Source organism: Rattus norvegicus, chromosome 8 (assembly GCF_021556685.1).
Source record: "Rattus norvegicus strain SHRSP/BbbUtx chromosome 8, alternate assembly SHRSP_T2T, whole genome shotgun sequence".
Taxonomy (NCBI): Eukaryota; Metazoa; Chordata; class Mammalia; order Rodentia; family Muridae; genus Rattus; species Rattus norvegicus.
The window spans coordinates 125499051-125525141 of record NC_141541.1 but is presented as its reverse complement, the minus strand read 5'-3'; the positions used below and the strand labels follow the sequence as shown (position 1 = coordinate 125525141).

The 26091-nt window shown below is 42.1% G+C and overlaps 2 protein-coding genes across 26 annotated transcripts in view; one reads left to right on the top strand and one right to left on the bottom strand.

The window, feature by feature from the left end:
• Positions 1-243: 243 nt before the first annotated feature.
• On the bottom strand, positions 244-24877 carry Azi2 (5-azacytidine induced 2). 4 transcript variants are annotated; one of them, XM_087562490.1, is made up of 9 exons: positions 24468-24877; positions 22353-22438; positions 17089-17309; positions 15022-15147; positions 14339-14438; positions 13437-13585; positions 9195-9289; positions 4660-4775; positions 244-2083 (listed from the first exon to the last, which is right to left on the bottom strand). In XM_087562490.1, the coding sequence occupies exons 3-9, from the start codon at positions 17302-17304 to the stop codon at positions 1671-1673; spliced, it is 1215 nt and encodes a 404-aa protein (XP_087418616.1). In that variant the 5' UTR covers positions 17305-17309; positions 22353-22438; positions 24468-24877; the 3' UTR covers positions 244-1670.
• The window catches only part of Zcwpw2 (zinc finger CW-type and PWWP domain containing 2), a 144876-nt gene continuing 143356 nt past the window's right edge, over positions 24572-26091 (top strand). For 8 of the 22 annotated variants that reach the window (NR_190985.1, NM_001430705.1, NM_001430701.1 and 5 more), the window contains 1 exon segment: positions 24572-25178. The gene's annotated coding sequence lies outside the window, so the exon portion shown is untranslated. 22 annotated transcript variants of the gene reach the window in all.

Below are 26091 nucleotides of genomic sequence, written 5' to 3'. Positions count from 1 at the left end.
TATATATTTAAACATTTTCTGACCAGGTAAAAATATTTTAGGGTTTATCTTTTCTAGCTAAGGAGTCTTATACAGGCCATGACACTTCCAACTGTTAACACCAATCAGACTGTTTTAGCAATCCTTTTTGATAACTGTAACTACTGATTAGAGGGAATTTGCTCCAGTCAGAAACGTTGGAGAAATAAAATTAATACCAGATTTTGGAAATATACATAGGCAAGGACAGTATTTCACATCGAATTCCATTTTAAAAACAAAAATAATTTTAATTAAAACAATTTCTTGGCATTGTTCAAAAACATAAGACTCTTTTTACAAAAGAAAACTTCCCATCTTGGTTTTAAAAAAGGCAAACGAGGAAGTAAGCTGCATTAGACATAAGAGGATGGACAGCCTCTGCAGCCACAGGAGAAATGTGTTTGCTTTCTTATTACACAGACAGTTAGCTCCTTCTGTGGGAGCCTGGAGTCTTGCATTTGTTTTATGCATATTGGGCCTTGTTGTATTACTTGGCAGGAGCCTGTACTCCCTTGAGTCAGCCGTGCTCATTGGTCAGAACACATTCCAGCATCTGACATCAATCCCATTAATCACGGGCAGGGGTGAGTGAGATGACTCAACAGTGAGCAGTGCCGGCTATGCATGGTATTCAGTGATGAGAGGTCGGAGATCCTCTGAATTCAGCATACGTGAGATGCCAAGGACAAAGTCCTCTCACATCAAATAGGTAGTGCATGATCACTAATACTCTTAATACTTCAACCTTGAAGGGATTTAGATGAATTTCCACATAAAGCCATCTTCTTTCTTTACTTATTTACAAGTGATTGGCCACTTAGTCTGGGGATATTTCGTAATTGTACAGCACAAAATTTAGTTCTAGATGCAGCTAATTAGCATTTACTTTCTCAAATGTCATAGTCTACCAGCCTGTAAGCTGCTCTGTGGAAAATGAACAGCCGTCCTGCTGATGACAGCCACACGGCGAGTTCGCCATGAAGCACTGAGGAGACTGCCCTGCTGTGAGAGGCTCTTTCTACTTTAACTGGGCATTGTATAAAGCTCTAATAGTTTACTCACATACCACATCATTTTTAAACTATTTGGGATTTGAATATACTGGGGAAAAGTTGGCTTCAATAGTCTTTAGTTCAAGTCTTAAAATTCAAATTGCACTTTAAATTTATATATACAAACATTTTACTTAAAAATGACTTTAAATCTTAAAACTTGAAACAATAGCACAGAGGTGTCATAACCTACTTTTATTCCATATTTCAAATCTTTATGCATCAGGAAGTTACAGAAGCACAACCTAGTCACACTCTCAATTGCTTCTTGATACAATCTGAACCAGCAGACATGGTTTTTCTCTTATATTAAAGGCTGCTTTTTATTTAATGACTGGATATTTAGGCAGGTCATAGTTTATGAAACCATGTCTAAAATTTTCATTTCCATTCGTGTTCCAAGAAGCAAAAATTTGTAATTGTTAGCAAAGGTCCAACCGCGGAGGTTCCGTTCCCATACTGGAAAATCAACTACATACATAATGCTGCAGACTGTACAGATGTACACACTGGAGAGCTCCACAGGACGTCAGTCAGAGTCCACTGTCGGTCTGAGAGAACCAGTGAGTTAGTGTCCCGATCAAAGCCCAAGTCAAATTAACTTTTGTACAGGCAGTTCTGATTGTGCTGATCCAGGTAATGCAGGGGTGGCAGGTTGGGTGAAGGTAAGATTTTGCTTTTATTTTCACCAAATGCTGTCTCACTTGATTTAGGAGGGCTTGGGAATACCCAGGAGTTATCTTCCAGAGAATTTCTCCCGTAGGAGTTGTGCTCCTGAAAGTCTGCACCGTCATTAGGAGTCAGTCTCTCGTTGTCTGTCCATGACTGAAGAACTGCTTTGTCTGAGAAAGCCTTCCTATCTCCTGGTAAAGTGGAGGGTGGAGCATAACACGTAGCTTTGCCATGTGGTGACAAAGGGGGATGTCTTTTGTAAGCTGCAGTACAATTTGCCAAGTGCAATTTTGCGCTGTCTCTCCCAAGGTCTTCAACACATCCCACTTGGGTACAGGCTAAAAAGAAAGCACAGCCATGCGTCAGTCTTCTAGCTTTTCAGACTGTAAACATGTCATATGCCAGTTTCACAACTGACACTAAAATTAGCATTTCCAATTGGGAAACTGATCTGAGATAACTTAGATCTGTGTTCTCGGAGATCACATATTTACTGACCCTGAGCTAAGGTCATTCACCAACCGCTTTGCTTTAAAAAATGGATGTCAGAATCCTTTCTTGCTTTTGTCATCCTGCTGATGAAGAATGTTTAACTTTTTTTACAAGGCAAAGAGAAGAAAAGTTCTTGGTCTTTAATGTGGTTAGTGAAAGTTTGTTTTTAGACCACAGTCTAAAAAAAGTTGTGTAGAATTAGGTTTAAAATATATTCTTTTGCTTACTGAAACTTCTCAATAGGAGAGGGCTCAAAAGTAACTTATTTTTATAAGTATACCTTGGATTCTTGAGAGTCAAATGAAAATTTAGCATGTATTCAAAGGCTTTTGTGGATAAAATAATTGAAATAGAAGCTGTAAGTTCAATTTCTTAGATTAAATATAACAGTAAACATAATAACTCTGCTTTGGTCAACAACAGGCCAACTTAAAAAGTAAATAAAAAGGTGTTTCAGACATACAGTGGCTTAGAAAGAGACTGCGCTGAGGTTAGTATCTAGCTACAGCCAGCATCCTGCAATCATGCTTCTCAGTCTGCCACAACTGAAAGCTAATTGGCTTTATGTTACCTAATACGTTGTGTGTGTGCACTCGAGTGTGTGCGTGTGTGAGTGTGTGCGTGTGTGAATGCAGGTACACACATGAGCATGAAGGTCAGAGGACACATTTCTGGAGTGGGTTCTTCCCTTCACTGTGAGTTCCGGGAGAGGCAGGTCCTCACGCTTGCAGGTGGGCTCCTCCACTTGCTGGGCTATCCTGCTGGCCAACCAACTCACTCATCATAGAAACAAATGGAAACATCTGGGTAATGTGTGGAAGGGGGTGGATAGAGTGAAAGAAATTCATTCTTCTGGGGAACAGTGACGGACGGGTTAGGGATAAGTGAGCCATAACCCAGTCTACTTAAAACAAGAGCTGTAGGGACTGGTGGCTGTGCTTAACATTGTCCAGGGAAATGTTCTAGTAACTGATAGTGCAAGGGCATCAAAAGACTGTATTACAGTCAACTAAAAGGAACACAGGATGGGAAGTTAGTCCCCTTTATTAGTCTCCAGAACACACTATTTTATGATGTAAGCAGTTGCACTGACAGCATACTCAGTAACAGCCGAGCCCCTGTATGGACAAGTCTTACTTCTATGGTACCTCCACAGTACCTATGGTACCTTCAGTAGTAATCTTAGCAACTGCAAAAGGGCAAGGGGAACTACAAAATGGGCTGTTTGCTCAAAATCACATTAATTTGCTTGATTCTTAAGTACCCAACTCCACAGAAATCAAGAGACTTTGAATTAATTTTCCCCCCAATGTCAAACATCCCTTATAAACACTCCTGAGAATAGTTATAAACAGTTTTTTGTTCTCCTTTAGGACAAGCAGAGATGCAAGTAACAATTTTAAATTAGATGATGACCACCTTTCGAAGTCACACCACATTCCTTTGAAATGTAAAATTTAAAGCATAAAGGTATCCTGTATGCTTTGGATGTAAATCTATCATGTAATGTTGAGTGCAAGCACAGACTGTTTCCTAAAATATAAAACAGCACTGGCAAATACCCACTGCCAACTAACACAGAACTCAAAAAGCTTGAGTCAAACATTGTCTTTAGAAAGAAAGCAGTGGCTGGATGGTAGAGACACAGGCCTTTAATCCCAGCACTTAGGAGGCAGAGGCAGGCAGGTCTCTTGTGTTTGAGGCCAGCCTGGTCTACACTCTCAGACAGACAGACACAGGCACAGGCACAGGCACAGGCACGGGCACGGGCACGCGCGCGCGCACACACACAAACACAAACACACACACACACACACTAGAGATAGAGGGAGGGACAGAGAGAGAGAGAGAGAGAGAGAGAGAGAGAGAGAGAGAGAGAGAGAGAGGGAGGGAGGGAGGGAGGGAGGGAGGGGGAGGGAGGGAGGGAGGGAGAGAAGAGAACATATGAATATATTGTTCCAGGACAGTCACAGCTACATGGAGAAACCCTGTCTCAAGAAAACAAGCCAACCAACCAACCAACCAAAGCAGTGGAAATTTTGATTGAGTCTGCCTTCAAATCACATCCTATAAGAAAAAGAAAAGTTTGTAAAAATGAGTCAGAGTTATTTTGAAAATAAAATCTAGGTTTCTGGTGTAGTTCACAGTACTGAAATGAGACTTTGGAGCTTTTGAACATCTAACTAAATCCACATAGCTGTGGTAAAGGCCCCTGAGCACAAACCTAACACCGTGGTCATACACACATAAGCAACACTTGGCTGAGAGAAGTCACAAGGGGAAAAGAATACAGCACTGAAGAAAAACCAAGGCGGCACCGTGCACGTGGGACTGCCCGCCCAGAGACTGCAGCCGGAGCAGAGCGTGAGTGGGCAGCTGCTGCTGTGGCTGCAGGCGGCGTTCCCAGCCGGCAGTGACTTGCCTTTGCCCGCAGCTGCCGTCTTCAGCTGTCTGAGCAGCTCGGCTTGCACCTGAGTCACCAGGTGTAGGTTAGCCATCTCCCTCCTCAGCTCCCAGTACACGTGCTGCATGTGGTCACTGAAAGGGAATTTTAAAACCAGTTACACCCATCCTTTTTATGAAGGGCAACAACTTTACAATACAAACAGGTTTACATTTATACTTTCATGACAATATAAATGAAACCAAAGGGTATTTATTTAGAATGTTGTACGGGGAAAACCTAGGGATAACACTGCTCTGCTGTCAGGCAGTAGCTACTATATAAAACAGATCATGGAAAATACTCTAACCAGTGAGCTTACTGGCTCTATCAGAACCAAGGATTGCTTTTAACCAATAATGTGCAGGGCTGTTAATATAATTAGTAAGGAGTATGCCATCCCTTAGTCAATCTGATCAAGAACAGAATTGCATTCACTCTTGTACAGTCTTGGGCTTCGTCTTTGTCTCTGGATTGCTCTGACACTGTAAAATGAAGCCACATTAAGACAAGATTCATGCATTCCATTCTTTATGTCTGACTGGGCTGTCTCGTACTGTTGGTTCTAAACCAATGTGACGTGACAGCACAGACATGAGGAGTCACATGATTCCTTAACGAGGCAGCAGCTAGAGAAGCGGGTTACAGGAGACAGAGCTTCAAAATGCCTTTCCAGTTTTACAATTAAACGAATCTGAAACTGTCTATAACTAGTTATAAAAGCTTTTATTTTCCATTAAACCCCCGAGGCTCATGACTTCCTTTAGGTTCTTAATTTTCAACTAAATGGACTAGAACCTTCAGCATATGTCCTTATGTTATTGTACAGCGACACCTGAAATAGCCAATATTAGAATATTATTCTTGCTTTCTTGTACAGTGACACCTGAAATAGCCAATATAAGAATAACCGACTTCAGAGTATCACGACAACTGCCACTGTCAGGGATGTTAAGTGGTATGAAAATCAAACTAAACAAACACGCTACTTCCTGTTGCAGTTTTTGTCTGTCTAGTAAACAGAACTTAAACTTCAAAGGGATAATCTTGAAATCTGAATCTGGTATCTAATTAAAGAAGCAATAGATATTTAAAAACAAGTAGGTCAAATTGTGTGAGGTAAAATTTTACCTCTTTTGACTTCTACCCAAGTTAGACTATAACTATTCTAAACAGTGCAGCGAACTCTACTGCTTTGGAGAAAACCTAGTATTTTAAGTATCTTTGGTGTATTTTTGCCAGTAAACACTGGCTATGCTTTTTACAATAACTGTTTCATAGTGAAGTCTGGCTTCATGGTGTAATTCTGGACATTCCATGCTTGTCAAAGGGTGACTCATTATAAAGCAGCAGGTGGAAGTGTTGTACACATGCTAACTTAGGCACACAGGCATGAATAACAGTTTGAAAATAGTTTATTATCCTTATAAAATGGTGAATCTGTACCTGACTTACAAAAAAGAAAATACTCATGATAATACTTGGGTACTCAAACCCCAAGTACATGTAATCACTCAAATAGCTAGACAAAGAATATGATGATAAAGAAGTTACTATACATTTTAAAAGTTCAATTTAATGAAGACTACTTAAAATTAGATTAGATAGAACTACATCATCAACTACCCTGTTCATCACCTACACTAAAACTACAGACTAAAAAACACAGCTACGACTGGGCAGGAGAAATGGCTCAGTAGCTCAAGACTGCTTACTGCTCTTGCAGAGGACAAGGATTCAGTTCCTAGCATCCAACCGCTTGTAATTCCACTTGTAGGGCTCTAACTCCCTCCTCTGGCTTCTATGGGCTTCGGCATTACCATCCCCATCAACTCACGCAGGCTCTACAACATGCACATAAAAAGGCGTGTCTCTCAACACCTTCCAGACTGGCACCTGACCTGAGTTTTAACTCCTGTAACCAACTTAGAGTAGAGATGAGAACTGACCCATCCACTGAGCTGCTTCGGACGCCCACACAGGCTCTGTGGCGCATGTGCACACTGCCACCCTAGTATCTAAGATTGGTACTAATTACAAGTCTTCCTCTATGGATAACAGAATAATTCCAGGTTGCTGTAACATCAGAGTGTTATAGTCTTTAAAGTGTGTAAAAGATTCTATACAGGGAGCAATGTTTAAACCTTTAAAAACAGAGCTGAAAAGGCAAGTTACTTCTCCACTTCTTAGCAGTAATCCCTGTGAATATTGGGTGTTTTATCCAAGTGCTTTTGAGACTATATGTGGACTGCATACCTACTTTCTTAAATGCAAGTACAAACCTGAACTTGCTCTAAATGACCTAAAAAAATGTCAAGTATATGGTTGCCTCTAAATAATGTATATAGCCGTTTCTTGAGTACTAAAATTCTATTAATCAAATTGTGAGCTCTGAAAAACAGTAATGTAAAACATAAAAACATAAGAATAATTATAGTTGAATACTCATTATGTATGAGACACTTCACCCATTTTCTTGCACCAGCCTGGCAAAATGGCTGTGCTGGCTGGGTTTATGTCAATTTGACACAGGCTACAGTCATTGGAGAGGAGGGAGCTGCTATTGAGAAAATGCCACCATAGGATCAGGCTGTAGGCAGGCCTGTAGGGAACTGTCTTAATTAGTGATTGACTGTGGGTGGAGCCATCCCTGGGTTGGTGATCTGGGCTCTATGAGAAAGCAGGTGAGAAAGCCAGGGAAGCAAGTCAGTGAGCAGCCGCCTCCATGGCCCCTGCATCAGCTCCTGCCTCCAGGATCCCACCCTGATCTTTGATGATGAAGTGATGTGGAAGAGTATGCTAAATAAACCCACCCCTCCCCAAACTGTCTTGATTATGATGTTCATCACAGCCACAGTAACCCTGCAGAGGACAACAGAAAATCTCATCTCATTTTGTTCATGAAGAGACAGGTTCAGGAGTCAGAGTCAGCTCCAGGCCACAAGGTTCCTTTCTCGAAGTGTGGTACTTGTCCACTCCTAAGTACTGACCACACTGCCCTTTTAGGGACCCTGTGTCCTACGGGCACTGTCATGTATACACACCAAAGAACCTGTACAGTGGCTGATGCCCACACAGACATGCTCAGCCCATGTGTGAACTTCTACCTGACTTTGGTGTTCCGGAGCTTGTCAGCACTCATGAAAGCACTGCCCGCCCTGTTTAGAGCTGACTGACACTTTATACCAACCTTTTTGTAAAAGAAATGAACACTGTTCATGTCTAAAAAGTGCTACTTTTCTCTATGATTTAACTTTCTTTAGCATTTGACAATTTACAATGTTTCCTAAAAGCAATGGTTCTCAACCTGTGGGTCGATATCCCCTTGGGAGCTGCACATCAGCCGCCCTGCATGTCAGGTTTTTCCATCACGACTCAGGACAGAGGCAAATCACAGTCATGGAGTAGCAATGACATAATTTTATGACTGGGGTCCAAGCAGGAGAACTGTGTTGCAGGATACTTGTTCACACTATGTGACATTGTGTGTTTACTCGGAAAAGAGCTGCTTCTAGTGTGGCATGGTTTTAGCCTTGGCGCACACCTCTATCCCTCTGGCTGGAATACACACACACTCCTAGCACACACCTCTATCCCTCTGGCTGGAATACACACACACTCCTAGCACACACCTTTAATCCCAAACGATGAAGGTAAAGTTATTTGTAGAAGGAAGCACCCATACTTGAAAGTGATGTCTAACTGAGGGGCAGACAATGTGACAAATCCTACTTGACAGAAGAGGATAAGCCCAATGCTCAGAGGGGGAAAGGGAAACTATGTCAGGGGCAGCGCAGTTCTAATGGGACAGGTGAAGACAGGTGAAGAAAGAATGAGCCTGAAGATTAGAACAGTTGCCGGTAAGTGTAAGGCCAAGCAGAGCCTTTTGGGAGAGCCTGAGAGACAGAAGCCAGACTACAATCAGTCTGTTTGGAGAGGAGTTTGAGCCACAACAGCTGAATTGAACCACCTAGCCAGAGGTTAGAAAGAACTAGAAAGGGTGAGCTTATTCAGTAGGAAGTCCCAGAACATTCTAGGCCTAGATAAGATGGTACGAAGACTAGAAGTTTCCAGGACTGGGCCTAGGTTAGCAGACAGAGGCAGTGAGCCTCCAGACAACAATTAATTCAGGAGAATAAAACATTTACAGAACTATATTAAAGGGTTGCTGCATTAGGAAGGTTGAGAACCATGGCTTTGAAGGAACTAAAAGTAAAGATGGGATTTGTTACAGAACTAAAAGATGTGTACTTTGACAACTGTGATTTCTCTCAAACAAATGTCTTTCAAGTATTTTTTTTGACAGGCTGGCATAGCAAGTTAGGTTGGCAAGTAACCATGGAATCATTTTTATAACTTTTTATAATCATTTTTATAATCATTTTATAACCATATAATCATTTTTATAGTTATCATTTTATAACTATTTTTATGCAGTGGTCAGAGATTACAGCGGCACACAGAGTGCTGCTCAACTTAAGCCACATTAGAAAGGTAGAATGCACGCAGGAGACCTGTGGTGAGGGCCCTGGTGTGGAACGTGCTCTTCCCTCGGCAAGCTCGGCCTGATGACATCTCTGTCCTGCAGAATGTCTTCCTGAGATGGACCCTGTCATGTGTTTAAAAAGGAAAGGACAGGAATTATTTCAATTTTTTCAGTTCTTCATTTACTACAGATGTTCAGCATTCATAGAATACAGCTACAGTTGTATAAAGTATAAGACTACATTTTAGACTCAGTTTTGATGAGACACTGCCAGCTGTCCCTGTGTGACTCACTTCCGGTCACCTGAGTGTTGATGCTTTCACTCCCTGTACACATGCCTGTGGAGTTGGAACCTATAAACACACTTCTGAAGATACGCGAAGGGAACACATCTATCACATCCCTGCTCAAAGGACATCTATGTCAACTCTATGGGGAAATGGCAATTTCTGCACACAAAACCGGCAGAAAATGAACAAGCATAATTTATGACAGCATAAATTCCCCCCTAAAGAAATTTCTTGTGTGTGCAAATACTTTGGTCCATACTTTCAAAAGCAGATGATTTTAGTGTGAGAGAATGCTACTCTACCTTGAGAAGAACCACGAACCGTGCTGGAGCAGCCCTGCAGCTACTGAGCTTTATTGTTTCTCATGGACACCCCATGGACCCCGGTTTAGAGGTAGAAACGGTATATGTTACATACACTATTATTTAAGACACTGTGCTACATTAGACAAAGAACCATTCCCAGTGAATATAGCAGTTCTCTGCAAGTGTCCTCGTTTTCTCAGTGACAACAGAGTTTGATTTGGGGTTTGACACAGTGTCCCCGGCTTAAGCCCACACTTCCTAAACTGCCTTGCAAGGCATGGCTTCGGCAAGAACGTCTTAAAGTCCCCACACCCTTTTAAGTTGTTTATATTGTAGGTGTGATACAATCAAACAAACACCCCAAGCCAAACCAATACAAAACAAACCCTAAACCCCCACATCTATAAAAGATACTTTTAAATCTAATATATTCAAGATCTTCTGTATCATAACTATTTACAATGTATTCTTATTCAAGAATCTGTAACAACACATCAATCTCACAAGTATAAACTCACAGGAACTGCTGGTACAAGTGGAAACACCAATATTTACTATTCAGTCTTACTTACATGACGTAATTATAAACTGGGCAGAGCAGATCACTCCCACAATCCCAGTACTTGGGAAACTGAAGAGGACTGCCCTGGAGTCAGGTCAGCCTGGCTCCAGAGTGAGTTCTTGGGCCAGCTTGGACTATGGTGTGAGACTCTATCTCAAAAACTACCATAAAGGTAGGTAGGCGTCCTTGGTATTGTTCTTTACTGCTCTCCATAAGAAATAAAACTGTCCCCAGACAGCCTTTAGTTTTTTGTATCACTAATTAAAAACCATGTTCCTTAGTGTATACTTAAAACACACGTGCTTCCAGGAAACGTTCTTTAAAGCCAACAGTATGAAAATACAGTATATTACAATAGGAACATTTCACACCAACTGACGGTTCAGAAAAGTTGACTGGGAAGCACCAACAACACGAGTCCTCACAAGGACCGCCCCAACGCAAAGACCTTGCCTCACAGCAGGTATGCAGGATGCACTGTGTTGAAGGCCACTCTAAGGAATTCATTGCAGGTTTCACAGGTCCCTGCAATATAGCTTCTCTGGTACTTTAACAAACTGCAGGACACTAACTAGAACTCCTCACAGGCTATTTATTTTGAACCACTGTTTCTTACTTCACTTTGGCTGACTTTGAAGTCTCAAAATCAACTGTTGTGAATGTGAACAGTGAGGATATAAAACTGGAAAAGCCCCAGCAGAAAGGTCTCTGAAATGCTGACCTTATTAACAAGAACCACTAGTGGACAAAGTTGCTAATGATCAAAACCAGAATGCTACTACTAGTGTGACAATAAGGGATGTTGTCACACACCTAAAGTATGTGTTATATAATGTCTTAGCATTTTAAAATATGGCCAGAGTAGATACAGCAAGTTATTAATGTGAACATGGACTTCTTTCACTGGCTCATTCCTACATTCCCATATCCAAGAGGATTCTAACCAGATCCAAAAGGACATAAAACACCATGGTTTTAAGTTGGAAATCTTGGAAAAATGTCACTTCAATTATTCTCAGTTTGCTTCATGATCCCAGTTTGGGCTTTTCCACTTCCCAATCTCCTGCTGTCAGTAATACACACTACAAAAACAGACAAAACGCTCAGTTTTTTTCTTTTCAACATTTCTCCCTTCATCTCACATAAAAATCTTAAAAGTTTCCTGCTTCTTGGAATTAATGTCATCACCAGTTTAACCTGATGAAGCTAAATATTTCCTGAGCTTCCAATAATCCCTGTCTCTGAACCGCATGCGGCAAATGTAAGCCAACACCGTCTTCATTCCCTAGCGCCACCTAGTGGAGCACAGGAGTAATCGAACCACAACTTGACTCTCTGCCCCCAACAGACTCAACTAATGGCACTGCCTTCATAGATTCCTCTAAACAAAGTCGTTGGCTTGATTTAATGTATGAACATGCTCTGTCCAGGTAGTATGCTAACCTCTTTTTACAATCCCTAACTTAATGTTTATGAAAAGAGGTACTCTATGCCTTTAGAAATAAATTTCCTGAAAGTTAAAAATGACATTCCTATATTCCATATTTAATAAAATCACAATAAGATAAAGTCCCATAATCACATGGGACTGTTTCTTACTCTACAGTGAAATATACTATGTGTAAAATGTAAACATACTCTATGTATTAAAGCTATCAATTATTTCATGAAAAGTGTAAACACTGACAATTACTCAGAGCTTTGCAGTGCAATCTTTTTGTGCAAGCAGCTATTCTAAAAGGGACTTGCTAGTGGCTATGGTAACTGGGAGTATGGAATAGAATACTGGAAGTCTGAAGAAATGGTGTGTGACCAACTACACACTTAAAGGTAGGGCAGTGAAGTTCTGCAGTCAAGTAATAAAGAAACAAAGCCCACTTGGGCTTCAACCCAACTAGATAGCAGTATGTGGTTTCTTTTATCAGATCCAGTTTCCAATGTGGCTCTCACGTCCAGTTCAGGTGAACCACAGAGGAAGCAGAACGCTGCAGTCTTCCTTGAAGCTCACTCACTCTCAGCCAGTGGTCACTGACAGAAGTGAGATGTGTAAGCAGCGTTCAAGGCCGCCTGGGATGTGGGTACATAGAGAGGAGAGCTCGTAGCCCCACTTTTAGAAGGTGACCTGCAAAGGAACAAGGTGAGGAGTTCTCTCAACCGTATGCAAGGCTTTGACGGGCAAACGGCTGAGCTGAAGATTAACTGGCTGTGATTAGTTTAAACACACAACTACCCAATACTTTTGCTCATGCTCCCCTTTCTCCTAACTGTCCCCCTACAGTGGACAGACTCCTGGGGAGGAGCTAAGAGGCCTGCACAGCGGCAGACCCGGCACGTGTTTCTGTTGTTGGTTTTCCTAATTTACTCTCAAGCTGGCTAAATCTATCCGTCTTCTGAAAGGAAACAGGCCGTGTAAGTCAGGCTTCCTTGTTAGCGTAAGCTTGTTGTTTTTCAAGCATTCTATAATGTAGTCTCCTATGTTCAAGCTAACCAAATTGTTAAATAAAGGGCAAGGCTTAGACTAAGCGCTCTTTAAAATGTTCAGACATTCAAAACAAGAGAACTGGAAGGAAAGGAGTTTGAAAAACTGTTAAAACACCCCGAGGTGCTTGACTAAGGACGTCCCCCACAGGCTCACGTATTTGAATGCTCATCTGCAGTTGGCAGGACTATTTGGGAATGGCTGGGAGGTACGGCCCTGTTGGAGGAGCTGCGTCAAGGGGAGTGGGCTCTGAAGTTTAACAAGCCCATGGCATTCCCAGGTAGCTTTCCTTCTCTTTCTACCTTGTACTTGTGGATCAAATGTGAGCCATGAAAACCATGAGTCCAAAATTAAATGCTTTCTTTTGTCACAACAACAGAAAAGTAACTAAGACACAACCCAACATACATTTTAAATCAAATCGTAAAACTATATTCTGGGATAAAAGTGAATGTGCAGAATGAATGGAATTTCAGCAGCAACAATTTCAAGATAAACATGAATTTTTCAGGAAATGAGACTATTCTATGGTTATAATTAATTAATCTATGATTTAGTACTTAGTTACAAATCCTATATTTGATGCACAAAGCACACAGATGTTCTCCTCCATTTATTAACAATGTTTGGGTACCGTCTGTCTGGCTTTCTGTAGCTCTGTTCTGAGGTCACTACATTCTTTCCTCAGTAGTTCCAGCTCTTGTTCCAAACCATGGATCTTCAAGTCACAGCTTAGCTTTTCCACCTCCCAGTTGGACGAGGGTGGATTTAAATTCCTCATCACTAGAAAAAGGATAGACAACAAAATAATTAACTCTGCTTTTTACACCAATTACAGTCCCTAGGTGACACCAGTACAAGTGTCAGTAAGTGACTAGTACTAAACATGCAGGTTGAAGGCTCAGTGTCACCTACTCCATCAAGGTCTGAGACTTGACTGACAGGTCTAACATCGCGTCAGAACAACCGTACTCACAGACACCTGACTGTGGACACAGAACAGCTGGAGCCTACGTTATCTGACTCCTTCATTTCTCCAGCTCTGGGAAGCCCCAACCATTTTCCTGGAAAGGGTTTTTCAATAGTTGATTCTTTTGCTTAATTAATAAGACTGTTGATGGGAACAAGACTATTCCAACTCCCAGAAGACCTTTCCATCTCAGCATTTTATCTGTGCAGTTTATCAACTTTCAGGAAGAAAAAAATCACGAGTCTTCTTGAAGCTGCTCCATAACAAAGTGTTTAACCAGGGGCGGCAGTGATATCAGTAAATGAGGAGATGGCAGTGGGGCGAGAGCCCAGTTAAGTTAGGGTGAGGGCTTGTCCCTCCACCCCTTTATCACACACTGCCCCTGAATAGACACACCACAGCTTCTGTAGGAAAAGTACAATTTTCAGCTACAGGAAGTTATGAAAAAAAGAAGAGAAAAAAAATCAAGGCTCTATCACAGACAGAGGGCACTTGTGGATTTCACACAACGGAAGATGGATCGGTTTTCTCAGGGGAGCTGAACATGGAAGCAGGAAGCGGCGTACCCTGCTGCGTCTCCACCTCGGTTCTGAGCTGCAGGAGCTCTACTTCTTTACACTGCAGCTGCTCGGTCAGCGCTCTCAAGGACTCCGAGTTGTCTTTACTCTAGCCAAGGGGGATGCCAAACGACAGTTAGTAACGCCTCATTCATATACCCATATCCATATCTATATTCGTATCTATATCTGTATCTATATCCATATCTATATCTATATCCGTATCTATATCTATATCCGTATCCATATCATTCATATATCTATATCCGTATCTATATCCATATCTATATCTGTATCTATATCCATATCTATCTCCTAATTTTTAGGTCAATACTGAGTAAACCTCATTCTAACGTTTAAAAACAAGATGGAAAAAAATTCTTTCGGTTTCTTAGGATATCACTGTTCACTCTACTAAAAGCAAAACAAAAGCCCCCAGTGACTGAGTGACGACCTCGCCATGACTGTTTTCAAAGTAAGTTAGTGATGCTGAGACATCGCTTAACATGCTTAGAGCTGAAATCCTGAAATTCTAAGTATTTTGTACATTAGTGGAAAACATAGTTATTAAAACTTTCCATATCCGTAAACACATATATTTTAATTAATAATTGTTTAACCCATTATTTTAATTCTAAGCCTCTTGCTAGACAGACAATTCAATATAAAGTCTTATCTTCGAACCAACTTACTATCTTCTCCAGTCTGCTCTTCAGGTTGTCTCTGTCGATGCAAACCTCCCGGTAAGCGTGGTAGGCCTTGTTCACTTGTTCTCGGCCCACAGAACTTGTTTCTTCTTCTACTCGAGCTCCAACAAGCTAATAACAGTAAGAAATTAGGGGGCAAATCTTCAGTGGGAGTTCTGTAGAACCAAGTCAGTCCATCTCCAGATGGCTCTATATCTTACCCTACTCAGTGTAATGCAAGGCTAAAGCCTACCTTTGGGTATAACGGACTCTCTCATTGCCACGCAATCTTTATTAAGAAGACAAAGAGTAAAGAAAAAGGCAAATGCTTTGTTGCTCATCAGTAATGTATGCTTTGTACTGTTCGCTTTATAACAGACTCAACCATCACACTATAGTACAGCATTATTGTCCTGTGACGTGTCTGGGGGTTTTCCCAGTCTACAGTATCTCATTTCTATCATCAGAAAAGTATCAAATCATACTTAAGGAATAGACATGTCACTTCATTAAACCTCACATACTCTAAAAACAGAAATTAATAGGCTGGTCACTATATGGTCACAACATATAGATTTTTTTATGTTAGCTTATGTACTAAATTCCACGTTTCTATTTAATTTTAAAAGCATAACAATTAGTTATAAAGTTACACTCAGTAATTTATCTTAATAAATGAGAAATATACTTAGTTACTAAGATAAAATTAGTAAGAAACTGTAATACTACTAATAAATGACTTCCTTTGTTGTTCCAACACAACAAACAAATTAAATTCTAACAACCTCCACCCTCAGTTTTAAGTACAGGAAAATCCTTTCTCTGATTGCTAAGAACTCCTTTCTTTGACCACTGGAAGGAAGCTCTTGTGTTTGTAAGACACAAATACAAATCTGAAGAGCTATAAACCAACTCAAATCTTGCAATGCCATAAATGGGAACTAAGAAAAACTCCAACATACAAAATCAACTTAAGTCTGATGATTTAGAATGCATTTAAATAACCTTATACAGCATTCAGGAATGCAACACTCAGCATAGAAAAACACGCCATTAGTAGCTCAAAGTATCACTCCTACTTTGTGAGAAGAAAATCAAAAAGAATACAGAAGTATTCTAGTCCTACAGTTCTACTCTGGTGAAGAGCTGGTTAAACACAGTGAAGCAATGTCACAGAAGGTCCCCCCCATCAACAGTTTCCTTTACTAGTATTTTATTCTTTTGTACAGATTTGAAAATTCTAAGTTACATATATATAGCAGGACTGGGTAACAGCTCAGTTGGTAAACTGCTCATTGCAGGACTCGAGTTCAATCCTCAGGTAAAGCCAGGTGTGGTGATGTGTACTTGTAATCCCAGTGACAGGGACATGGGGACTAGTCTAATTAGTAAGCTCTAGGACCTGTCGGGACCGGACATCCGAACTAAGCAAAGCTAGAGCCCTCCCCTGAGCAGATCCCTGAGAAGGGCTGGACCTTTTCAAAGAACATGTCCCCGGAAGACTGTTGCCTCAGTGTCTAAGGAGAATATCTTGCAGTTTAATGATTTACCTTATGTCCTTGGGCACTTCCCAGTACTCCCCCGCCCTAAGCTTCAGTTCCTGCTTCAATTCCTGCTTCAGAGCTTTAAATGCTGTCCATTCCTCTCAATAAACGAGACCTTGACAACAGAACCTTGCTTGGTCTCCTTCTTTTCTCCCCCTCTTGACCCTCAGGTAGTGCCTCTTTGGGACCCTGAATAACTGGACCTGCTGGATGGGTCAAGGACCCAGTGAAAGGTCTGTCTCAGAACAGAAAGTAGAAAGCTCCCGAGGCACTGAGAGCACAGCAATGACAGCAGGGACTCTGACAAAAGGACAAGCACATTTTTGGAAGACAACATCTTAAGTTGTTAAAATCTAGTCTACAGTATCACTGAGCACATGGTAGGGCTGACACAGCATAGTTAATTTAATAGACAAGAATTTAGAAATTCTTACTTATTCTTGGAAGACTGTTTAGAAATTTTTTAAATTTCAAATATTTGGAATTATTTTTTATGTCAAAAATATAGTCAAATGAGAGGGGGAACCACCTTTTCTTCCAAAGCCCTTATTCTTTTCTTTAAGAAGGAGTTTTCTTTCTCTGAATCCTTAAGTCTCTTCTTGATGTCTTCATAAGCAGTGACCAGGGCAAAATGGGAAGCAACAGACTCATCTCCAGGATACGCTGAGAGTGGGGTCACTGCCTCTCTTTTGTGGGCCTTCTCATGATTCAGAATGCAGATGTCATCTTCTACCAGTGTGTCCATGGCAGCTACGGAGAAGAAAAGGTATGAAGGTTATCTGTCTTTGGTCAGTGGGCAGGGGAAGGAATGATGGATTCACAATGTGAATACTGAACGTCACTTCCAACTATTTTCTTTCAGGCAACACAGCGTCGTTGCTGTACAAGCACAGCTCTCCAGGTCAGTTGCTGTGTGACTTGGTGGGACAGCTGATAACGGGATAACCGCTCTTAGAGTTGAAAAATGGAAAACGAATACAGACAAACACTTAGAACCGTAAACAATTACTATAGACAAGGTCTATGAAGGAGTGAAGTAAGACTGAGAATGGGTCAGCAGTAGAACATTTGTCAAACATGAATCAGGTCCTGGGCTGATCCCTGATCCCTGGCTAAATGAAAGTGTCAAGTACTGTTTAACCTAAAAGAACACTACACACACACACACACACACACACACACACACACGTATGAAGATAATATTATTATATATAATGCAGACTAGTTTCAGGAGCGGTAAAAACAGTGCCCAGACTACTCATCTGATTTAAATAAAAACCCTACCCCAAATGGATGGAATTTAATGAATTGAGTATCCTCTAAAAACCAAATACTAATAAACTGCTCTACAAAGAAATAATTTTAAAGACCCGAGCTTTTGCATTTCTGTTTTAAACAAAGTTCTAAATCAATTGTTTTTACCATTAATCATATTCTAAGCAAAAACACAAAATAAAACCTTCATAACCCATGTGAGAGACAGGTATACAGAAAAAAATAATCATTATACTGTATAGGCAAATAATATATCTGAAAAAAATGCAAAGTGTTCTGGAGCCATGTAGGATGATGTCACAGGTGAGGCAGGCACAAGATAGAAGGAGGCCTGTCATTGGACAAGAAAGAAGGATGGGCGGGAGAGAAGTTTGGAGGAAGAGGAGGAGACTGGAACAGAAAAGAGGAAGAGACAAGAGGAGAGAGAGAGAGAAGCTGTGGCAGGACAATATGGTGGGTGACGTTAAGACTCCACGCTGTACCTTTACAGGTTGTTACGAATGTTCTTAAGGGATGGATGGTACTGGGCTTTCTATGTTTAGGTGGGCAGTTATATCTTACCAATTGGGTCAAAGGTTATTGTGTTGTATGTTCTTTTATGTGAGGGTTTGAGTGTAGGAAAGTGTGTGGCGGCAAGAGACACTGGGCCGCCAAGGAGTGGGGATGTGTTTCCGCCAAGATACCTAGCAGACATCTTAGGGCACCACGGTGCAGGACCCAGTGAGGTAAAAGACAACCATACTTTTTTTATTTTTGTATTTTTACAACAACAGAACCAGAGGGATAGTTTGCAAAAAAGGCACCAAAATGACATCAGTTTACCCTTGCAAGTGAAGAGGGCATGCTGACCCTTACACTTAAACCTTTACATGCTGCTAGCTTCCAGCATGTGAACAACTCTAAAGACATGTAAAAGTGTGGGGAGAAAGGAGCTGAGAGGGAGTGACAGGAGGTAAAGAGGTAACTGGAGATCAAGTGAGATGATTCTTGATGAAGAAGAGGGTGTCAATTTTGGCCCTTATTCTATAAAATCGAAAGCCCAGACACAACATTTGTTAAGAATACTCACAACTGTTATAGTCCACAGTGGCAGTGTAGATATGGTATATCTTTCAGAGGTGGGGGTGTTATGGAGGGCCCTCAGGTCATTGGAAGCATATCCTTAAAGGAGTCTCTTGGACCCTGGTTCAGTCCTCAACCTCTTTTCCTAACTCCTGATGGGAACAGTTTACTCCTCAGTGACCCATCATGATGGACCACCCATTTACCCTTGCTAGAGGCTGAAAGTTCGGGCACCGATCTTTATAAAAACTCAGAACTTCTAAAACGGTTACCTAATAAGGCTTTCCTTTCTTCCTAAGTAACCCTTCATAGTTACCTCCCACCAGCCATACAAACCAATTCAGACAATCACCAATGAACTACTTGGCACTATGCTTGCATTTATATCTTCATGGGTACACTACGAGGTATAAAACCTTACTAAAGCTTTTTTTTACAAATGAGAAAACTGGGCCATAAATGTAGTCAGGTGAGATTAGAGTGCAGTGGAGGCTGTTTGATTTTAGGACCAGAGTTAGTAATATTTTCCCCCACAATGAACTTTTCTTTAGAAAACCTTACATTTATCATGACTCTAGAGAATGGGTAGGTAGCAGACATCTGTAAGCATAGCACTTGAAAGTCTGAGGTAGAAGGACTGCCACCAGTTCAAAGCTGCCTGGGCTATATAGTGAATTCCAAGCAGCCTTGGGCTAGCTACAGTATGAAACCGTGCGACAAAATGTATTTACAAAACCAGCCAGCTGGCTTTGAAGTTTGATTTTTCTGGATAAATGGTACTATATTGAAATGGATCAAGCTAATGTTAACACGTACATTTAAGAAACTCATTCATAACTACTCAGAAAATACAATCACTGGAGATTATTACACTGCGGCTGAAACTCAGTGGGAGAGCATTTTCTAGCATACAGAAGGTCCTGGGTTTAATCTTTACCACTACAAAAGAGAATCCCACCACCCTTATATCCCCCCAAAAAATTAACTGAAAGACTCAAATTTTTTGATGTTTTGAATATTCCTTAGCCAGAACTGGTTAATAATTCAAAATTTAATCAATGTAAACATATTCTCCAAAGACAAGCCTAAATGGGTCCCTCCTCTTTGTAAAAGTAAGTTTAAAAGTGGCAGTATTTCTTTATCCCCAGCTAGCTTCTCTAGGGCTGAGTCAAAGACTGTTAGATCTCTTTAACTGAGCTTTACTGTACAATACCTGAGTCACTGATCTATCCTAACCGTCTAACCTAACCCTCTCCCTCCCAGCCAAGACCCTACATCGGGGTGCTCTCCCAGGGTGTCTCCAGGATGCTGAAGTCCCGCCCTATTCTTTCTTTTGCCTGGCCATTGGTTGATCAGCTTTTATTGACAAGTCAGAGAATAAATAGGGAACAAGGTTCACACAAACTTCAGACTGGAGATACTTAGAATAAACATCACAATGCTGTGTGTCGGGATTGCAACTAGATAAGGGGACAGAGAAATCAGCACTTGAGTAATACAAGGGTAATTGTTATACAGTGCACAAAAACATTATGTCTACACCCTCAACTATAAAAGCAGTAATGAAGTTGTAATGTATTCCAGGGAATGCAGTAAACAGGTTTAGTTTTTTCAAGAGCAAGAGGATGGTGGAAGCAGTCTAATCCAGTGTTTGACAAGGCGGAGACTATAGCATAGACTTACTGGCCGTCCTGATAAGAATATTGTGTGGTTTTACTGGAGATCCATGTAAATCAGAATATCTGGGTTGACAACTTCAAACTGTACTCTACAATAAGCATTCCAAGTTATGTTGAGTCCTATTCTTATTTGAGAACTATTATGGAGATGCAAAAGAAGTAAAGAGTATTACATGATTTATAGAATCCAAATTATAACTAGTGTTCTTTACTATCTACAGGCAAGGTTAGTTTTGTGGTATCAACTGGTGACCACTGACCTTTTGCATTAAGATAGTAATAGTTCCGGAAGTATTTGAGCGTAATCATTGCATCATGAGTGTTAGAGAGTAAGGTATAACACACTTAAATGCTACAAAAATAGCTGTGTGTGCAAACATCTCGTGTTTGACAATGCCATACCTTAGAGTATAGAGTAAATGACTATATTAACATTAGTTTACTGTATATTGACATTTAGTTTAGTGTAAACTAAACATAAAGTAGAGGAGGAACAGGAAGGACTGAGGTTAATCATGCTGCCGATTACTGCGGAGAGCAGTAAAATGCCAGGCATGGTAATGAGCAGTTTGCCAGATAAGGTGGGTAGTGTCTATGACCAATGGAGACATACGTAGAAAAAGACACTCAATCATTACTAATCAAAATTATTTGTAATTTCCATCTTCACTGAATCAATACCGAGATGGCCTCTATCAGTCTATATATGATGGGATTTGATAAACAAAACCCAGAAATATCTCCTGACACAAGATTTATCTTTTTTCCAAGGAATTAATGATTATTCTGCCATTTTCAATGCCTGCCTTTTAGATAATTTGTCAGGTGCCAACCACTCATGCTTGTACATATGTATTCCTAGTTTTTAGGTGGCTACTATTAACCCAATTTACAAAGCTTAAAAAAAATCAGAGATCCACTTGAGCTATGATCCTAGATAACCTACCTCCTAAACCTTGGGCTTCTTTTTAATACAACTACTGTGACATGACCTGACCTCCCCACAGCCCTCCCATGCCCATGCGTCCTACCCATTTCCTTTGGTGACCCCCCACCCCCCGCCCCAGTGCAGTTGTGCTGCCCATATGTGCCATGCATGTGGGCCATCGACTGGAGCACTGGCCATCTCTGCAGTAGCGAATGATTCTGCCTCCCTGTCACTATCCATCATCATAACTCCTGAGGATGGGGTAAAGCCTGAAGATTATATACCCTGTCCACACTGGGATTTTGTGTTAAGTCTTGTAAGGTAACAAGAGCTGCTATGAGACTGTGATGAGCATCTGGTATTAGAGGGCAGCTTTTCACAGCACCTCTCTCCTTCCTTCTGCTCTTTCTTTTTACCTCCGTTGGTCCCATTCGGGGTTGAGCATGCAGACTCTTAAACTCTCCTCACTGTGACCCAGTATACATCTCTCTGCTGACCTATACAAATGGAAGTTTTTCTGATCAAGTTTTGACCCAGTACAGATCTGCCCATGCCAGCAGCAGGATTGACAGAAAGAATTTGGATTGAGTGGTCTGGGCCTGGGAGGACGCGGAAGCTCTTACCTGCCTGCACTGGGAGTTCTGCAGATGGGGATGTGAGTTAGACCTAGTGATCAGGTCAAATCTAGGTTCTTTACAAAATAATCTGAATGTTGTGATTGTAATTGTTCCCTGTAAGAATCCAGACAAGGCACTGTCTGTAGTACAATGGTTCAGAAACTCAAATTCTAGTCTATGATCTATCACCTTGATTATCACCACTCCAGCTCTTAGATCTTAATTTTCATACCTGTGTGCGACAGAGTCGGAGTGTATCAAGATATCATCTCCTTGTATTACCAAGGCGAATTTTCAATCCAAATACAGAAAGGGAACCTGAACAGATAAAAAGACACTCAAGAGTTGTGCCAGAAACTACTAAGTTGAATAAAGACCTTATCTTGACACTAAACTTGGCTAGAAAGGCACCATCAACAGCACAGGTGAGGAAACTGAGGCATAAAAAGCTGAGCACACCTGTCTATCATCATATAAGGAAGAGCTGGGCTTTAACCAACGCCTATTGTGCATTGCCTGAAGTGAGTCCTGTTTACAGTTTCCACTGGCTTTCTATCGCTGAAAAGCCAGGATATTCAAGAACCTACTTCAAACAGGTTAGTTAGAAACAGTGGAGAAAAAAAAGAATACATCTTAGAAAACCAGGAAATAACAAGGTCTTCCTTTTCTTTTGTCACTTTAAATAATAAGGGGCAGGAATGGCTTCTTCTCTAAAAGGGATACCTGAAGTGCCCTTTTTTAACAATGCCAGCACTTAAATCTTTGTGCCTCAGTAATTAAATGCTCTGTAATTCATTAAGTGTTCAAAACCAGTATCAGACATATAATATGAAAAATGCCAACTTTTGTTTTTATGCTCCTGACTCACTGACTGCAGTAATAGAGGTCAGTTTTTATGGCTGTGCAATCTTAAGACTCAAGCACAGTACAGTTCCAAGAGCAGGCCTTCTTTCTACTCCTTGTCTAGAATAATGTATCTCAACACAACCAAACACCTACATTAAATGTTAATAACATTTCCTGACAATAAAAACAATGTCAGTTTAGAATGTAGGTGCCATTAAAGTTATGTTGATCCCATTCAGCTTTTCCTTAAATCATACTGTTTCACTCAGGAAGCATGACATGCTCTGGTACCATTAATGAAGCACTTCTGGTAGAGGTGCGTAGATGCTAGAAACTGTGCCTCGCCTTATTTTTTTCTTGAAGATGTCTCATTGTATAGCAGTGGCTAAACTGGAACTCAGAAACCAGTCTGCCTCTGTCTCCCTAGCGCTGGGTGTATTAAAGGCATGTGCCACCACCCCTGACTTGCTCTTAAGAATGTATTAAGTCTACGTAAAAACAGTAAGATGGGTAAGCACGCTTCAATTTACAGGTGAAGTGATTTAACATACAAATAAGTTACCAACTTCGGAGCCAGCATGGCTCTTAGAAACTGTATCTGGGTGCCTTGTGAAGTAAGCAAGCACTGTGCTTCAGAAAAGGGGGAAGGAGAAAGTCAGAGTAAGAAGCTTAACCTTTTCCTCCTGGTAAACGAGGAAGTGGAAAACTCAATGCTTATAATCCACTCCCACTTCCATGACAGCATGCTGCCTTTTAGATATGAAATGCTCGACTTTACATGAAAACCACCATTTACAAACCTAGGGCAGTCAACACTTCATAGCCATTCAGTGAATAATTCCAATTAGTGCCCATTTGAGACGACGGAGTGATCACTATGGACAGGGTAACGAGAAAATTTTTTTGAGAACTAGAAATGAAACTATGTTTCATTTTGTTCAATCTAACTTAAAATTCAAACGCCGGGGGCTTCTTCCGTATTTTAAGAGTACAGATCAATTTCAACCCCAGTGTGTCAATGTTTTTGATCATCACATGGTATTCTGTTCTGATTTCCAGTAGCTTCCGTGGGTTATTTTATCTTACTTTTGAATATTCCGAGTTCCTTGCGAGGAGGGCTACAGTTAGCCTACCCAGCCGGAAAACGGGACTGAAACACACAAGTTAGACTGACGGTCACTCCCAGACGCCACCAACACTACCCACGTCCCTCTTTCCCTCTCCGATATAAATGCCACCTCAGTGCAGGAATTAAAACTGAAGGCGTTCCCCGCGAGCCAGAGCACGGACAGAACTTGAGCAATCCCTGAGCAGCGAAAGCTAAATGGAAGAGCCTGTGGCAGCCGGGCTGTGGGGCTGTGTGGGAGCGATGCTAGAGTGGGCCGCTCTGACCAGCAGAGGGGCGCCGGGGCGGAAAACGACGTGCGTCTGGCCAGGCGACAGCCACCAGGCCCCTCCTGGCTGTCTGCACCGTCCGGGCGAGCGCGAGCGATCCACTCACCCTGAACCCTGGCTACGTAGGGCGGTCCCCAAGGCCACCGGGTTTCGCTTCCCCGGTGTTTGGAAGCCGGTTGAAAACAAACCGGGTCGCCAGGGGTCACCACGGGCTTCCGGTTTCCTCGAAGACGCCGCCGCTTCCCCAGTCAAGGTGGCCGTCACAGGTGCACGGAGGGAGTCCCATGTCTTCCGCCGCGGCTCCCGCAGTCAGGGGCCCTGGAGGTCACGGACGACCGGAGCAGGGGCGGCCAGGCCTGTTACCCAGCAGCTCGCGCGCCAGCTCCGGGGCCGCCGGCGCCCGCTGCCCTCTTCAGGGGCGGCGAGGCCGAGAGGGTTCTAGAAGGGTCTAGGAACGCCCCGCAGCCCACAAAGGTGTCGCCGCTGCGCTCAGGCTGTGTGCCAGCGCAGCGTAACGAAACCGGAAGCCGGACCTGAGGTCTAAGGGGGTGCCGCTAAGCGGGCGGGGTGTACTACAGGTCCCGTGAGTCTCTGCGGGAGGCTGAGGCGCACTACGAGTCCCGTGAGTCTCCGCGGCGGGGCGTACGTACTACCAGTCCCAGTGGTCTCCGCGGCGGGTGAGGCGTCGCGCCCAGCCGCGGGGAGGCGGAGTGGAGCTGAGAAAGCGTCGCAGGCCTGCGGCTGTTGGGCTGAGGCTCGCGTTCAGGGCGCCCTCTAGCGCGTCCTTTCCACTCAGCGGCCACTCGGATTCCGTGAGGTGGGTCCGTGCGGCTCAGCTAGGAGGCGCGCGTCACCGAGGAGGTGCTAACCCGAGAGCTGATGCGCGTCTGGGTCCCAGGAATCTCCACTCAGGCCCGGTGTTCCGGGTCCCGTGGCGGTGTCCTTGGGTATCTTTTAAAGCAAAGTCGCTGTGTATTGCTCAAGATCCCTCGCTGACTCAATTGGGGTTCCTGCATGCTCTTCTATGTAGCGGGAGAAAAAGGCGACCATGGCCAACTCTTGACTGGCCACCTTAGAGCGGTCCCCTCTCTTGGTTATTATATGTAGGTGATGATCCTTCCTTTTTTGAGGCAGGGTCTTATGCATCCCGTAATGGCCACAAACACGCTTGTCTCCGTCACCAGGTGAAGCATTTTAGTCATCTACAATTCTCCATGCCTGTAGTTTGCTATATATAATTTTATATTTGGGATAGGGCCTCAAGTAGTCCAGGCTACCCTCAAATTCTTGATTTTTTTTTTTTTTTTTTTTTTTTTTTGGTTCCTCCTGCTTCTGTCTCCAAGGTGCTGGATTTATATACGTTACCAAGCTATGTAGTGCTGGAGATTGAGCCAGAGGCCTTGTGCATGCTAGGCAAGCATTGTATGCTAAATTCCATCAGTGTTCTGTGGAAGGTCTTTGGGAATATAGTATTGCCTATGGGTGGATACCTTTTTCACTGGAGTAGATTTGGGATTGAACAAATATATATATATATACCCTGCTATAACTTACAACTGTGGCTCAGCTCTCTTTGGGGGCAAATATTTACTTTTAGGGTTAGTACAAGTATTATTTTAATCATAGCTTGTTTGAGCAATGAAACTGTTTTTGTTTTTCATTGGTTTTAATGTGTGTTGTACTTTGCCGGCATATATGTGTGTGAGCATGCAGTGCCCGTGGCGGCCAGA